This window comes from Apteryx rowi, unplaced genomic scaffold (genome assembly GCF_003343035.1).
Source record: "Apteryx rowi isolate R43461 unplaced genomic scaffold, aptRow1 scaffold_1094, whole genome shotgun sequence".
Lineage (NCBI taxonomy): Eukaryota > Metazoa > Chordata > Aves > Apterygiformes > Apterygidae > Apteryx > Apteryx rowi.
The window spans coordinates 85,587-102,461 of NW_020447302.1; the positions used below are offsets into that span (position 1 = coordinate 85,587).

Below are 16,875 nucleotides of genomic sequence, written 5' to 3' on the forward strand. Positions count from 1 at the left end.
TGGCTTTACCCAGTTTTCTTAAATGTGTTAAGCATTGAAATCTTTACATTTACCATCTGATGAGTGTTTAAGAAAGAGAGTGTAGTGCTGGAGACAGAGTAACAGAAGGGATCTGCACCTTTCTTAAAATGGCTGTTGCAGTGTGGTGCCGTCCATTTTAAGCAGCCGACACTTTTGAACTCATCTTTACTTAACGATACTTTAAAAATCTTAAAAATCTGTAACTGTGTATTATTTCCCCTCAGGTAATCTCTTTGTTAAATATATTTTGTTTCAGCATTATATGGTCTTTACAGTGCATCATTTAGCAGTTTGTAGTTCATGTGACCAAATTCATATACTGTGGAGCAAGCATTGAACAAATTAGGAGGTGCATAAATATGTTTAAATCATCTTTCAATAGAGCCAGAGTATAACTGCACAAAGGTCTATTAACTTTAGCAGAGCTACACAGATACACATCTGCTGAGAACCTAATTCAAGATTTTCATGATAAGGTTCAAGCAGGTACTGTCCTCTTAATTAAGAGAGGACCCTTTTAGCTGCAGGGAAAGGCAAACGGGTAGAAGGTTTGGAGCCATGCCATAGTAGTTCCAGACTTCCAGCTCCCAGTGCGGTCAATCTGGGTCATCTCATCAGTACAAAAATAATCTCCTCTAAAAGATTAAAGCACAGATGACTGTAAATTAACATAATATTTGGATTTTCCTACAATCCAAGAAGTCCTCCAAGTGTGGACTTGAGACCACTTGAAAGAGCCAAGCTATTCCTGCAGTAAGAGGATGAATGTGGAGTGTCTTCTCAAGGTCCTCTCCATTTTTTCCTCAGAGACGTTTTAATGGATTCTGAAAAATGGAGAAATTTTGTAGCGTACTTATCCAGGGGGCTTATCATATTGTATTAGCAGTTACGCATCACATTTAATTAAGTTTCCTTTTTGGCTGATGTGAAATGTTATATTAGCTCCATTCATCCCATATCAATAAAAAGGAAAAATAATGGGATATGATCCTAACGGGAGATGATAGGAGGCTGTTAATGTGAAGGGCATATTGCACAAGGAACAGGGGACTGCAACTGCCAGATTCTGTTCTGAGGTCTGCAATATCTTCATCTTCACAGACAGGGTGCAGCTTTCTGTGGTAGGTATTGAAGTAACACATCTGTTCTAGGCCAGGTTGCTGGCTAGCAGCCATGTCAGTGAGAATGAAAATAGACATCAGTTAGAATTTGGTTAATTGGCTTTCAGAGGAGGATAACGTTTACAGAGGTACTGCAATAAACTAGCCAGAGTAGGTCAGCTAAGGGATTTGTTAGGTCTAAGCTGATTTTAAACACCTGTATGGTATAGTTTACGTTAAAAAAAAAAGAAATCCTATGAGGAAAAGGAAACCAAACTGAACTAAATAGCAATAATACCCTTCCTTCCCCTTTATGGTCCACATAGAGAAAAGGCCAGCTTCAGCCTTAATCCTTGAAAAAACAGTAAAATGACCCTTTTATTTGTGATCACAGCCACAGGGAACCAGGGAAACAAATTCCAAATCTGAGGTTCTGAGCACAGAGCTGCATCTAACCTCTGAGACAAGACACTGCATTTTCCGCTCTCTGAAGCTTTGTGCATTTTTTTAAAAGATGACCCAAACAGAAAGCTTCACATTGCAGTCATCTAGCCTGGAGATTATGATGGTTTGGGCTGCTGGGATGAGAACCATATACGAGAGGAAGGATTGAAGCCTGTAAGCTAAACATAGAATGAAAAAAAAAAAGTGTTATCTCTGGAGACCTTTTCTTTGGAGTCTGTGATCTATTACTATGTTCTTGCTAAACACACACGTTTAAAGCAGAGGCCTCTAACAGCACTGAAATAAATGTGTCCCTTTTCTTCTCACTACCACTGCAGTTGTCCAGTTGGTTAGTTTAAAATGAAGTTCTGTTTTGAAAGACTAAAATTGATGCTGCAGGGTTCCTTAGTTACTGCCTTTCTATTAATTTGTTCAGTTAAATAATTAAATAATTCAGTTTAAAACATTGGATTTCTTTTACCTACCAGCACTGGGTTTTAACAGCCATGCTGGGCTCTTTCCTCTATGCACCAATCATAATATGGACTCTGCTAAAGGAAGGTGCCTATCTGCAGCAGGTTTTCACAGCTGTAAAGATTGATGGACATGAATAAAATCATGCTAGTCATGACCAGGAGGTCTGATGTGGATTATATGCTAAGAGAACATCTAATCCTGTCTTCCGTCTTCCCTTCAGGCTAACCTGAATTCCCCTGACCTGCAGTTTTCCTGCTTTGGGGAATCAGTCATGGATAGCCATAGAAATAGGAGCTGTATTGGCCACAGACAGGAGTTGAAGTTATTGATCCTATGATCACCCCATAGAAGCAGAGTGGCCTCCAGTGGCAGGAGAAGGCCATATAGATAGTGCGTCTGTGCTGTTGGATTCGGTTCAATAGCTCATCTAGCAGAGAATGTAAAGGGGCTGTATGCAGAATGCAGTTACATGCTGCAGCACCAGCCAGCAAACTCTGCTCCATCTGTGCTGCCTCCTTTTCCCCTTCACAGCAAGATTTATGATGTTCTGTGAGCCTGTTGTCCTTTGCATAAAGGTGCTCGTATGCAATAATTAAATTATTTTTGTTTAAATTTGACAGAACACAGTAACCAGAACCAGCTTTTTATAATAGAGAGCATGCAGTGCACTGATCTGTTCCTAGCATTTGGAGCTCTGGCTTCTGAAATGGCTTTTGCTTTCCTTGCAATATCTCACATTTTATATCATAGAGGCAGCACCCTTACACAGTACCAGTCAAATGAAAGCAGCTAGAACATGACCTCCACAGACAGAGGGGCTCGTATGATATCCCAAACTTTTGTAGACAATCCGCAGCTCTACCTATATGCCTCCCAATCTCATTCTCTTCCTTTTTGTTCACCTAAGATTGACTCCTGGAGTGGTGGCCCAGTCTGCCATTACCGAACTCTACCTGGTCTTTCCTCAAAAGGGTCTGCAAATTTGCTTAGGCTGAATTGATTTATAATGTAGAGTAGGTGAGAAAGTATCTTAAATCTGCCTAAATATGAACACAAAATAAAGCTGAGCTTTTCCCACTGCCTTCCCTGCCTCCACCTATATGAATTATTATCCTTCTGTCTGCTGAGTGTCTCCTGGAGCAGAGAGAGATCTGCTGGACTCCTCAGTAATACACTGTGCAGGCCTATCACATCAATTCAATAACCACATGATAACAGCAGGAAACAAAAAATACTTCAAAAGAAGACAAGGCTGGAACTAGCAAATATGGTTAAACAAGAGTCCATATTCAAACTTTAACCTTTTTTGAGTATTGCATTTCCTTTTCAATATGTTTCTGTTGTTTTGCTTTGAATGCATGACTTTTTTTTATGTTTGCAGGTAATGAAAGATGTATTTGCCCATAATAGCTGCTAAGAAGCTGGTTTAATATATCAAAATATAGGAACTTATATAGGTGTTACTCTTAAAGCTAAATTGCATTCCTGCCAACTGAAAATTAGAAAAAATGAAATTAATGCTGGCTTTTCATCGCAGTAAATATAACAAAATAACAGATTACCTTGAAGTTAAGATAGCAGCAACTTCTGATATTTTGAACTTTAAATTGCAGAGCAAATGCTGCTGAGGGCTGCGTAGCAGAACCCGGGAACAGCAGAAAGGATCGTTTTTTGCAGACAGAGATACATGGAGCAAAGCTCTCAAGCATGTTTTTAGGTCCCTACCTAAATCGGCCTGGTTTTGAGGTGTGTCAAGGAAATTCAGGATTTGGGGCAGGAGAACTGGGGATGTTTCAGAGAAGCATCAACCGCTGTCTCCACCGTGGGACTTGGGGCCGCTGTGGCTCGGCGGCAGGCGGGCTGGCCCCGGCCGGCCCCGGGGGAGGCTCGGCGGGCGGCGGCGGCGGCGGCGGCGCGGCGAAGGCGCAGCGGGGAAGGGGCTTGGGCGGGGAGGCCGCTCCGCCGCCGGGCCCGAGGGGAAGGGCCATCCCCGGCCGGCTCGGCGATCCCTAGCCGGCGGACGCGTAGCTGCAGCCGGGGGCTAGAGGGAGAGCAGCCTCCCCCCCCCGCCCGGGTCCGATGTCCCTGCTTTACCCACTGCCGTTTGCCTTACTGTTCGCATCAAAACGAGGGCACAATGGTTGGTGCTCTAGCTGCCCATACTGTATTTACAAGGCATTTATAAGATGAAAATAATCGAGTTTTAAGTATGAACTCTTAAAAATTGTTACCGTGGGCCTGCAGACTTTGYCAAAAGCACAAACAAAAATCTATCTACCACAGGCTGCAGGAGCTGTGTCCCCCTGACAGCTCCTGCGCATAATGCAAATATTCGTATGCTACATCCGCTAGAGTCCAGCATCTGATTGCTGCTGGAAGGACAATGCAGAGCAGCCTGGATGTGCGTGCGTGCAGTTTCAGTGATGCAGCAGATGAAGGTGCAGTTCTCAGTTTGGTGAGGAAAAGGTTAAAGCTTTTGCTGAGCAGGGAGTAACAGACAAATTCTGCCAGTGAGAGCAGGGGTGGGTATAGGTACAGCGTTAGAAAGATGTTATCTGAGAAGGTTGATGGTTTTGTTGGCAGAAAAGCCTCTTTTTGTGAAGAGAGAGTGATAGGAGCTTGGGGCTACAGAAGCCTTACTCTGCTTGCTTGCTCAGCAGCTGTGAGAAGCCATTTACCCTCTGTTGTGCTCTGGCTGCAGCAGGTCTGTGCTAGCAAGAAAATCCATTTTTTGCTTTTATATATCTCAGAATATGCTGGCAGAGCTACTTGATATCTAAGATAACTACTTTAATACACAGACATATAAGATTGTTTTCTTATAATGAGATAGATCATCACTATTTAAATTAAATTTAAAAGTCAGCATGAACAGTAACCTGAGCCTGAGCTGGAAGTGACCCCCATGCCTGCCCCCTGCTTTGTAGCTGGATGCTGGAGCAGTGGGGGGTTAGGGATCTCACACAACATATGTGCTATAATTACCCTGTTTAATGCTACTGACTTTAAATCCAGGCAAGGGATTAAAGCCACAGACTCTTTGATGGGGAAAAGATTTCATTTTGTTCATTCATCCTGTCTCTTAATCATTAGTCAGAACAAGTCAAACAGATGGAAGGGCAGAGAGCAAGAATTATTTATGTGTTTTCTCTTTAAGACTCCAAATTAACATGGTCCTTAGAGATGGCTGAGACTGTTTGTCAAACTGAGAGTTAAAATGGTTCAGCTTTGTTCTGGCTGAATCATTTCCCCATCTTTCAGTTCAATATGTGTCATTTTTTAATGCTGATGATGGATTTTTACTTGCTTTTTTTGGTTTGTTGTTGTTTTTTTTAAAAAAAAAAAAAAAAGATTAAATGGACATTTTAATCCAGAAAAGGCTTAGGGAAGATCAGTGAAGCCAAAATGTCTGCAGAGATCCTCAGAATGAAACGGAGAGGGTTTTTCAGTGCATGCTGCCTGCATTTGATGTGCTGCTTCAGAATCAGTTCAGGATGTCAGACTCTTTATAACAGTGAATATTCATTATGCCTGCCAGAGGCAGAAGCTACAGTCAGCATCGGCAGAGGAGTCAGGGAAGAGAGAAATCAGGTTAACGGACTAGCTTTCTCTGCAATTTGTTTCCTGCTTATAGCCTGATCTCCATTTTAAATAAATTCATTTAATTAGTAAGTGTATTGCTACTCTGACCTGGGGACAGAAGGGTCTGTGATTAATGACAGGGGCTATTCCTAGGCTCATGGTTCTGGTGGCTAGAAAATTTGTTCGAAAAGATTTCACTTGAACTCAATAATACTAGATGGTTTGATTGAAAACTTTTGTCTGAATGACCTCTTGGGTCCATGAGCCACCAAATTTTTAGAGACAGAGACAAAGCGGTGAATGGGGAAGGGTGGAACAGAATGAAGGCAAGCTGCTATCTTGGCTGAGTATGTCACATCGTCAAAAATGTCTCTACAGGGAGACAGAGCTGCATAGAAATGCCTCCCTCCTCTCCCCCTTCAGCAGGGGCACATCTCTTCTCACACTGACTTAGCCATCTTCTGACAAAGGTTCTTTAGGAAAGCAGCAGAGGCGTAGGAGGTAGAGACAATATACGTGACACTCGTAATATATGGTCAGCTCGCATTATCGGAAGTGAGCACCACCTGTTCCTAGTAAACACCAGATTGTAGCTTTGGGGCTAAACAGGGACAGGAAAAGCACAGATAGCTCCTCAAAAGAGAATATTGTCACTGCGATTAAAAACTCAGCACTCTTTACCTAGTCTTGATATGATATCGATTTGTGGGCTGAATGATGCCGTGTTCTGTGAGTAGGCATTTTTCCCCAACCATAAAAGACATCTCAGTTTCAGACTGTTTATACCCATCACTCAGCATTTCGACTTTGTTCCTCTTACATATCAGCTCACATGGTTTACAAGCTGATGAAAGGCAACCCTGCAACTGAGTGAATTCACAAATATTGCCTTTGAAAAGACAGCACTGTAAATCTCAGTGACAGACCTGTATTTCAGAGTCTTTCAGCAGAATATTATTCAAGACCCAAACTGTGCAGGTATCATTGCTGTTGTAACTGAAATGTGGCCTTCTGAGGAGTGGAAATGAAGCATCCTTTACGGTATTGCTGATCTCACTCGGGTATTTCTGAACAGATGGTGCCAATGCCTGCCTAAATGCATGGAGAGATTAGGGCTGAGAAAGTGGCCTTATCTTGCAAATCTTTGAACAGGATTTTTATGACTGTCACTGTTAAAGAGATTAGTTTCCTACTTCATTTTTTGGAATACTCTGGCATGGTCTTCAGTAAAACATCCCCCAAACCGTGATGTTGCTTGCTTTGCTTCTGAGTGTGCACTTTGAGAGTGCTTCTGAGGACACTTTGCATTAGCCACCCAAAAGTTAGTTGTCTAGTTTAAACTGGCTGTCTGGGCATTATTTGTGGTTAATGAAGCAAGGTAAGACAGCTCCAGGAGAGAGAGGACAGGGACAGAGATAATTCTTTCCATCTAAAAAATAGACATTTAAACTAGGTCAGTTGAACTGCTGCCTGAGGGTGGTTATCTATAGACTGTATTGAGAACTAGATTATATAGTTTAGATTAGATACCTGCTTTTTAGATGTCTGAAGTTAGGATGGGGAAACCTCATCCTCTGTATCACATCTAAGAAAAAAAAATAGGTGCCCACAGTTTAGGTACTAAAGTTAACTTTTAGGGATCCCATTCCTTGTAGGGATCCCAGGCAAACCTTGTGCCTGGGCTCCCTGTACCCAGCATGGGGAAAGTTGAAAGTTGGTTGCCTTTGAAAAATCTGCACGCTGAGATCAGGACTGCTTGGAACACAGCAAAGAGAAGCAGTGTGCTCAGCAGGGCGACTCATCTCACCTGCAACCTGCTCCCTTTCTGAGATCTTTGAGCTTATGATACCTGCATAGCACTGGGTTTTTTTAAGGACTTGTTGAACATATGCTTACTGACTGTAATTTGTGTGCTTTTCAAGTCATGTGAGAGGTAGAAGGCTGCAGCATATGACCCATAAATGCCTCTGGAAGAGAAAAAGTAGCTAGACACCATACCCTACTGATTCAAGCTTTCAGCTAGTTGAGTTTAGGATGTGTTTTTTGCATCTAGGTCTGCCTGTGCATTTCAGATAACAGTCACTGGACAGAAAAATAAGTATTTTGGAAGAGAATTTAAATGTCCTTTCTTCCCAACTAAACATATGAACTACTCGACATCAGCCTATCTTTTTGTAGCTCCCTCTCAGAAGTATGCTGAGACGCTTGTATTTGGTCAGAGCACAAAAAAATGGAAGAGGTGAAAAGTTCATCCTTCATTTTAGTGTGCACACATACAGGCGAAGAAGCATGAGGAGCTGCAGGTGCAGCCTAGATTCTGGGCTCTGCTGCATGCATGCACTTTAAAAATAAATTATTTGGCCATTGAATATGAAGGCTGCCATATTCCTTGAGAATAAGACAAGGAGGAGGGGAGCAGCCTCCAAAGTAACCCTTTGCGAAACATCAAAAAATGTCCAGACTGTGCTTTTTTGTCGACTTTGACGAAAACATATTTAGCTGCAGGAAGAAGAGAAGTATAGCATTTTAAATTAAGTGGTATAAATATAGATGCAGGATTTACTTTATTTAGCTATTTCTCTAAGTTTGATAAACAGCTTTAAAGCATTTAATAAGAGCCAGAAAAAAGGCAGGAGAAGCATAACTAATCATGTCAAATGTAAAATAGCATCTAAGTGGAAAGTTTTTGTTCTTAAATTCCCACTGATTAGAAACAGAATAGTTGTTTAAGGGGGCTTTGGAAACTAGAAGGTAAGTGACGTTTATCCTTGATCTGAAATGCCTAAACATACAGCACTGTTGATACAGCTGAACTGTGACCTTCCAGCCTGCCAATCCAGATAAACATACACGTTATCAGGTAAATCAAGCAGAAATTAAATTTCCTGAGAAGTCTGCTGAAGCTCCACTCCTAGGAAACGATGATTATTAACTCATTAAGTTCCGTCTGTCTCTGTCTTTTTGTATGTGACTTCTCCACACAGCTGTAAGCATAATTAGTTTCCTTTGGCTTAGTGAGTATTAAGGAGTATTAATATGCTTAGTTTATAAGGACAACAAACATATTCAAGGACCAGGAAAAAACACAAAAATGCAGGCAAACCCTTTAGTTTTTGGTTTGACAGACTCCTGATTCCAGGGTAGATATGATGGGTTTGTTGTGTTTGGTTGCATTATGTCAGATGGATTTGTGATAAATGCTACTAACTTCATCTGGTGAGTGGATTTGTCTAGGCAGAACCAGATTAAAGGGTCAGTATCCTGTTTTGAATTAGATTTCAATAATGCAGACGTGTATATGCACCCTGTTAGGCTTGCAACAGTTTTCACGCAAAGAAAAGACACTGTACCTCAAGGATGCCTGTATCCTTAAATGGGTCTTGCAGGTTACCATATTTATGTGGTAAGATGGTTAATACAAAGTCATTGTCATTGCCTCATGTCCTGCCCCCAACCTAATACGGTCAAGTGGTCCATAGAGCATTGTAACCCTATACACTTCAAAGCAGTTTCTAGACTATTCACCATCACAGGGCTCTCCCCAGCCCAGAACAACGATAGTTCACAACTGATTTGAGGGCACCTTCAGCTGTTCCTCTGCCAGCAACAGGAAAAGAGCAGTGGATCTGGGCCAGTGTTATTTGGAATAAGTGCTGCATGGTGGTGTTGGGAAGGAGAAAGATCTTATTTGTCAAATAGGGCTTAATTTATTGTGTACAATGTGAAAGCTCAGATTTTTGTATTGCTGAAGAAAGACAATAGATTCATAATTTGGAAATAAGCCAAGACACACAATGTTCAGCTTTGTAACTTATTATTTAAAAGAAACAAAAGATATGAAATGTACCTGACCAAAATACTTTATTAAACACAAATGAAGCCTGGAAGTTCTTATTAATGTGTTGGGTAGGAAAGGGCTTGTTAGGATGTAGCTGTTACCAACAACAAACATTCAAAAAGCCCTGAAATTGATAGGTAAGGCCATAAAAAATTTACAGGAAAGCTGCAATTGAGGAAAAAATACAGCAAGTTCCATGTTAACAATAACTTAAAAAAGAAATTTGAGAATAGGAAGATTAGGTTAACATCACTAAAACAACTTCAGCAGTTCCTGGGAAGAATATAAACTCCAAGTCAAATCTTCATCATCAAAAACAGTCTTAGGGGAAAAAGAAGTGTACAGACTCTTCTATTACTTAATTAAACATTACATTGTAAAAATAGTCATATCCCCTTTTTACAAAGATTCCATGTGACAAATATATTATACAGATGTCCTCTTTAGTTTTAAAGTCAGGAAAGCCTTATGTCTGCATGCATGACATGTATGTTATTTCATAAAATAGAGAACTGTATGAACAACATAACAGAAAATAGAGAATCATAAAACAAGAATCAGAAGTACCAGAGATGCTGTTCATTTCATGGAATGACTGCTAAAGCAAATACAATATACTTCATTACCACTACAGTGGTGCAGAACAGTCAGTACATGAGGTTTATTGACTAGCATCTTCTGATTTGGCAAACACTGGAGATCTCCCCCTAGATTGTTTACTGTGGTTCCTCTTCCTGCCCTCCTTCACCAGTGGGAGACCAAGGATTCCTACTGTGTTTGTTTTCCTCCTTCCTGTGCCCTGTCTCCTCTTCCAAGTGATGCGAAACCCCTCCGTACTCTTTTCCCATGTCTTCTTCATAGCGATGCAGATCTCCCTCCTCTCGTTTGGAAGAGCTTTACCTATGGAACAAGACAGTACTGATGCAGAATGCAATGGCGTTGAGACTTAATCAGATCCATGGTATTGGCACTGTGTGTGCAGTATTGTAAACATTTGTGTGTAGGCAGGAGTGTTACTAGTGTGACAGGTCCTATAATTGTAGTATCACACTTTTAGAATGTAGACAAGAACGTTCCCATCAGATTTGAGGGCTTTAAAATCAATGCATAAGCATCACAGTTTCCCCAGATCAGAATCCTTTAAGTACATAAAATGATACGGTAAAGTGAATATGTGGTTCCTGTTCAAAATTGGGAGTTACTGTAAGTTACAAAGAACTTTCAAAGTTTAAGAAAAAAGAAAACAGCTACTTTTTAAGACCTTCCTTATCGTAGAAGAACACAGTGTGTGTCACATCTCATTACGCTAGAAAATTGCTGTTGTTAGAGCAACACACATAAAAATTTCAATCTGACTGGCTCAGTCTTGGAAAAATCAGGGAAGTAAGATTAAAATCTTGTTTCATAATGCAAGCTTAAAGTTGGTGACAGAGCTTCACTTTATATTTGCCTATATAATACTGTGGTCTGCCATTCTGCCATGCCTGTTCATAGTGCCAAGAGATAGTCAGCAAGCTCTAGTGTTTCTCAGCCTTGATGTTGTGGTACTACAATGGGAAAAAAGGAAAAGAAGCATAGTAGTGCGGACTTTTCAGTTTGCAAACTCACTGCAGTATTGCTTTCCTTCTAAACCATTCTTGACAGCTCACCACAATTTTGGCACTAGCCCTCTCTGTTTCCCCATTTTGCATATGATTTCATAGTTTAGAAGAATTTTCCAAATCTTTTACAAGAGACACCACATTCCCTTGCAAAAGGGAACAGGTTGTTAGAACCTCACCTTGAAGAAGACTGTGAATATTTCTGAGACCAAGTTTTGCACCCCAGTTGAAGGAGTTCTGCAGTGTCTCTACGCAGGCAATTCAGCTCACTCCCATTTTTGCTCCATGACCCTGTCTGCAGATCAGCCACACTGCATACATACTAGTTTGCTCTCAGGCTCCTTTCTGGGGTGCACCATCTAGTTGCCTCCATGGGGAATCCTGGACACAGTTGACAAGATAGTTTGCTAAGGGGTCCAGCATGGATGTGCACACTGCCAAGTTTGATTGCCTCTGACCTGAACTGTGCTCTAACACAGTCCCAAAAGGCTTGGCACCATCAAACATACCTTTGGTCACTCAATACACATGCTTGGGTACTGTGATAGAAAACACCGCTCTGATGGGCTGCAACACAGCGATATCTCTATTGCAGGCACTTCAAATTCAAAAGAAACATAAAGAATAATTGTATTCAAGGCACCACATGGGATCCAGAGCGTGTTGGGCCAAACACTGTGTGGGGTGGGTCAGTGCGTACTAGTATTGAGCGCCCAGGACCTGAACCAGTCAGTATCACACAGCTGAGCATCCAGGTTCTCGCACTGTTGCAACCACAGAATCAACATAGACCCAGGCTAAAGCTGTAGCTTTTTAATAGGAATCTGATAGTCACTGAGTGCTTGCCTAATGATGCTTTAAGCTTTTCTTGCTGTTTTTACTTTTTCAGAACCTGAGGCAGGAGAGGTGTCCCCCCCAGTGGGAGCTGGTGTGAACAGCAACAGCTGGACCTTTAAATTTGGACCGGGCAATCCCAAACAAGGTGGTCCTGGTGAGTTGCCAGACAAATTCATTATCCCAGGATCTCCTGCAATCATCTCCATCCGGCAGGAGCCACCAAACAGCCAAATTGACAAAAGTGACTTCATTACCTTTGGCAAGAAGGAGGAGACCAAGAAAAAGAAGAAAAAGAAGAAGGGAAACAAGACTCAGGAGAAAAAAGAAAAGGGGAACAGCACCACTGAGAACAGTGACCAGTGAGGGGTTTATACTGAAAGAACCCACTTAGCCAGTTTTTGTAATAATGGCAGATTTCTCCTATGTAGCAACTCCCAACTTCTTCCTACTGTTAACAAATTTCCTGTATGTACAGACTTCAGAAAATCAGCAGGAAATTCACAGTGTCTGTCTAAATTGCTTAACAGGTTTTGTCTTAAAAGCTTTATTAAGTCTGGTGTTAACTCTTTTTCTCCACTCTGGCTTGTTTTCAGAATCTAAAAAGCAGACACAAGTTTCCTTTCTCCTACGCCGAAAAGGAGAATCTTCACAGTACAGCCAGTGAGAGGTTGGACTCTCTGCACTGTGGTTCCTGTGCTCCTGTCTTGATGACACTTATAGACAGGTTTAAAAGTTTTAATGTTGTGCACCCTCTATCTGATTGGAAATATTTGTGTGCAGATGTCAGCTAGGTGATGTGAGATCAGATTATAAGACGCAAGAAGAGCTGATAAATATGCAACAGAGGAAACACCTAATGAACAAAAATGTTCCAAGATGTTCGGGCTGGGAAGGAAATGTCTGAAAGGAGATGACCAGACTTTTCAAATCTAGAGAAGTAGCTGTGTGGGAATACTGAATCCTGTACATGACGTATTGTACACACTTCTGCAAATCAAACCTCACATTTACAGCTCTTTAAGATACCATAAATTATATCTCTTACCAAGCCATTGGGAATATTGTCCCTTAAAGCCCTGCATTACCCTGGCAAGGCTAGTCCTCAGAGTGTAAGAAGGGCAGGGCTGACATCCCAGGAATGTAACTGACTGTGATGCTCTGTGTCCCTATTTCCACTCTAACATTATTTTGCACATTATGTCTCTGAAAAGGTCAGAGGTTTTCCACAACACATATGCAAAAGAGAGAGAAAAGAAACATGTTAACTATGCTATTTGTTGTTTGAGATATTTATTTATAAAGAAATATAGCTGTAAATGTTTAAAAAATGATGCCCTTTAACCCAAACAGAAGTCAGACTAGAGCCATTATAAATTAAATTGCTGCTATTAAAGTGCTTTAGAAAAATTGCCTGAAACATCTGTATTATATCGGCCACTTGCCAATAACAGCTTTATTCTGTCGGGTCACTTGGGGGCTGCCTCTTGCATGTGTGAATAAGTACAATGATTTTTTTTTTTTGCATTAATATGCACTTTGAATACATATTTGCAAACTGTCCTAATATGAAGAAACAGAAGCAAACTCCTCACACAAATGGATTTACTAACCTGCTAGCTCTGTGCAGTACCTTGGTGTTACCTCCCACACACCCTTTTCTGATTTTAGTTTTACTTTTATACGAGATTATGAATTGCTGACCCTACTAACACTCATTATGTAAAATTCAAGTACTGTATGTATGCTGTATGCTCTTATAAGAATCCTGAAATATTTATTCTGTGCTTGTGTATGTGAATGTCAATGCAACTATTATTAGGGTGGACTTTAAGCTTTACTGTTGAATGTAAATCCATTATTTCTTTTTTGTACACTTGTGAGAAGGTGGAGTAGTGTTAATTTTTTAAGCCACTGTTGATTATCAGTTTTTGTGTATGAAACACAAGTAAAATATCTTTCTTAAATCAAGACATGCATGCATTTTGGGATTTATTGGTAAGCATCAGTGAAGCTAAAGCCCTATGAATTTAAACCTAAGGGTATAAATGGATTATTGACTGTGATGGAGGATGTGGAAATAAAACCAATACATGTACTTTTAAACAGAATATAGCTGATGAGGGAACTCCAAGGAGTTTTCTACTTTATTTTACATTCACAGAATAAAGCTCAAGTGTCCTATTAATTGAAACTGTTTAAGAAACTACACAGCTCTAAAATTTCTAACAGTCCTTTTAATCTAGGATCAAAGAGAACAACTGGATTTCTTGAGACATGCCCTGCATGTTTTAAGTTCCCAGACTGCTGACAGTTCAGAATAGGTCAATTATCATTCATTTTAAAAACCTGCAGCAAGTCTTAAGACATCACAGAAGGTAAGGCTTTAATGAAAGAACTTCATATCTCAAAGCATGAGCTTTATGAATGACAAATGGCCTCATGTGGTTTATTCAGAATTTTCTTTTGCTATCAGTCTCATATTACTGGCAATAAAAGAGACTATGTTACTTGAGAAAAAAAATCATTGATTCGGTTTTGTAGGCTAACCAAGAGGAAAAAGCATAAGTTGTGTGTGTGTGGGGGGGGGGGGGCTATTAATTTTTCAGCCTTGCAAATGATATGCAAGTGTCCTATGTAAGTATGTTTAACTTCTTTTTCCATTTGGTGATCTAAAGCAAGAGTTCCCAAAATGTTCATAAACTGGAGTTACAGTGTTAACTTAAACACGTGAAAGGATGCTGTTGTGTTGTACTATAGATCAGAAAGTAGTTCTTATCAACGCCTCTGGCAAAAATGCACAACACAGATATAACTCTTACAGGAATCTTTAACATTTTATCTCTTTTTGCTTTTGATTGAATAAATTATAAATTGACCAAAGGTAAAAGAGAGTAGGGGAAAAGTAATAAAAATTTGCACTTATTATGTATTATTTTTGTTGATATGTTTTACCACAGTTTTCAATAGTTTGCTAGCGGTCTCATCTTTTCACCTTTTGTCTTTTGGGTGCTTGTATTTTCCTCTAGTCTGATTCTTCCATTCTGATTCATCTTCCAGTCTGATTCATCTTCCAGTCTGATTCTTCCATTTTTCATCAGTGTTCCGGTTTGAAGGCTTTCTTCTCTCAGAACAGGTCAAGAGCTGCAGCATGTCTCTGATTTGCCCATTTTAACACAAAATTACATTTGCCAGTGCTGACACTGATGCAGATGCTTACTGCAGGAGGTCTAAGCAGGACTGCTTGGATGGCCTGGTAAGGAAAAACATGAAGACAAGCATTCCTGTATGGAGGTCTGATAGAACAGAGAACAAACTCCTAGGGGAGAGGGCTGCAGATGCTCTTGCTGGAATTCTTTAAAATAAGGCTGGATTGCAGCAGTGAAATATATGTTATACAGATTCACTCTGTATTTTCAGGAGACTGAATCAGATGCCCCACCAGACTTTTTAAAGATTTTTTCCATCTTTGAACCCTCTACTACAACTGGAATACTGAGATGTCTGAAGTGAAATTTGGTTATTTCAAACCTAGTATACAAATGATACCATTGGCATCTTTGGTTTTGGATATCCAGGAAGAGGAGAGAAATGTGATTTATTGAATGAATTATTTTTGGAGGACTGTGGGTTGGGGGGCAGAGTTTGGGTAACACATTCTGCCAGACAGTTTGGGGTTTACGATTTAAATACTGCCCAGCAATGAGAATCAAGACTCAGAGGTGGCCAAGACCAACAGTAATCAAGAAACAAAAGTTTCTTTTATCCTCTTGCTGACAACAAAATGAGCAAGAGAAAAGTACATTGCAGATTTTGGTAAAAAGGAAAATAGCATTTTTTTTTAAACAGTTGAATCCACAGTGCTAAACTGTGAGTACATTGTTTTTGGAAGCGTGTTTTTCATGTATAAAAGGTCAATGGCCACAGTCAATGGATTTTTATAACAGTTAAGACTGAGTTATGTTGCATATTAATTACATCGTGTTATTATGATGATACCTCATTTTATATTAGACTTGCAAAACATAGTCTTGTGTAGTTTCTTTCTGCTCTGTATTTAGGTCAGGACATCACAGGACAGCCAATTAAAGTTTTCCACTGATCTTATGTAAGGGGAAGAATGTAGCACCCAAAATACATTTCCCAAATTTCATGCATAAAAATCCATTATGGAACTAATTGCAGTCAGCTTTGATATCTTTTAGGATTGTCTTTAATTTCCCCTTCCTCCTCATTCCCTTTATGTGTTTGAAGAACCACTTCCATTTTTGGAAGAAGCCGTTAGGTTGTTAATTGGCTTTCTCCCCAGGAGATATGTGAGTAAGCTACTTTTATAGAACAGTGCTTATTAGTACATGATAAACTGACTACAATTTATATAACATACATAATTCATATTGGTCAGACCTAACCATTTTGAGGTTTAAAAGTCTTAAGGTTTCTGTAAATAGTGTTTCCTCCAGGAAAACTGCTCATTTTATTAGCTGTCTAATCTATATGTAACATATTTAGATACAAAATGAGTCCATGATTCTTCCTGCTTCATTTCACCTAAAACTTCAGTTAGAAAGAGCTTTCTGTACTTCTAAAATTGCCTGTTCTCTAAATGTAATTACATTCTCAAAATGTAAAGTCAGGTACTGCCATTCTTTTACACATTTGGCCTTGCTTATCTTAGTCCAGGTTATGGCCAAGCTTGTGTCAATAACTGGGTAAAATAAACTGTATACAATCTTCCTTCCTTTATCCCATTCTCCCCTAGCAGCAGTTTTGTGGATCCCCTGTAAGGCAGGCACTCAGGAAGGCCATTCTCCTTATTTGAGTCCTAAGGAATTAGTAGATTCCTTGGTTTTGCTGTTACTCAGTTACTATTGGCTGTTCCTTGACACAGAACTCTACTTTTTTAAGACAGTACTAAGAGTCCAATGTTTTCTTAAGGCCCCTGTAAATATTTAGAAGTATCACGTCGGTCAACAGG

The 16,875-nt window shown here is 40.1% G+C and overlaps 1 protein-coding gene across 1 annotated transcript in view; it reads left to right on the plus strand.

Moving 5' to 3' along the window:
- The window catches only part of LOC112969604 (protocadherin alpha-C2-like), a 50,237-nt gene extending 36,373 nt beyond the window's left edge, over positions 1-13,864 (plus strand). Inside the window, exon 5 of the mRNA XM_026073053.1 lies at positions 11,961-13,864. Within this exon, the coding sequence (XP_025928838.1) occupies positions 11,961-12,263 (303 nt within the window). The 3' untranslated portion in view covers positions 12,264-13,864. The remainder of the gene's footprint in view (positions 1-11,960) is intronic.
- Positions 13,865-16,875: the final 3,011 nt, after the last annotated feature.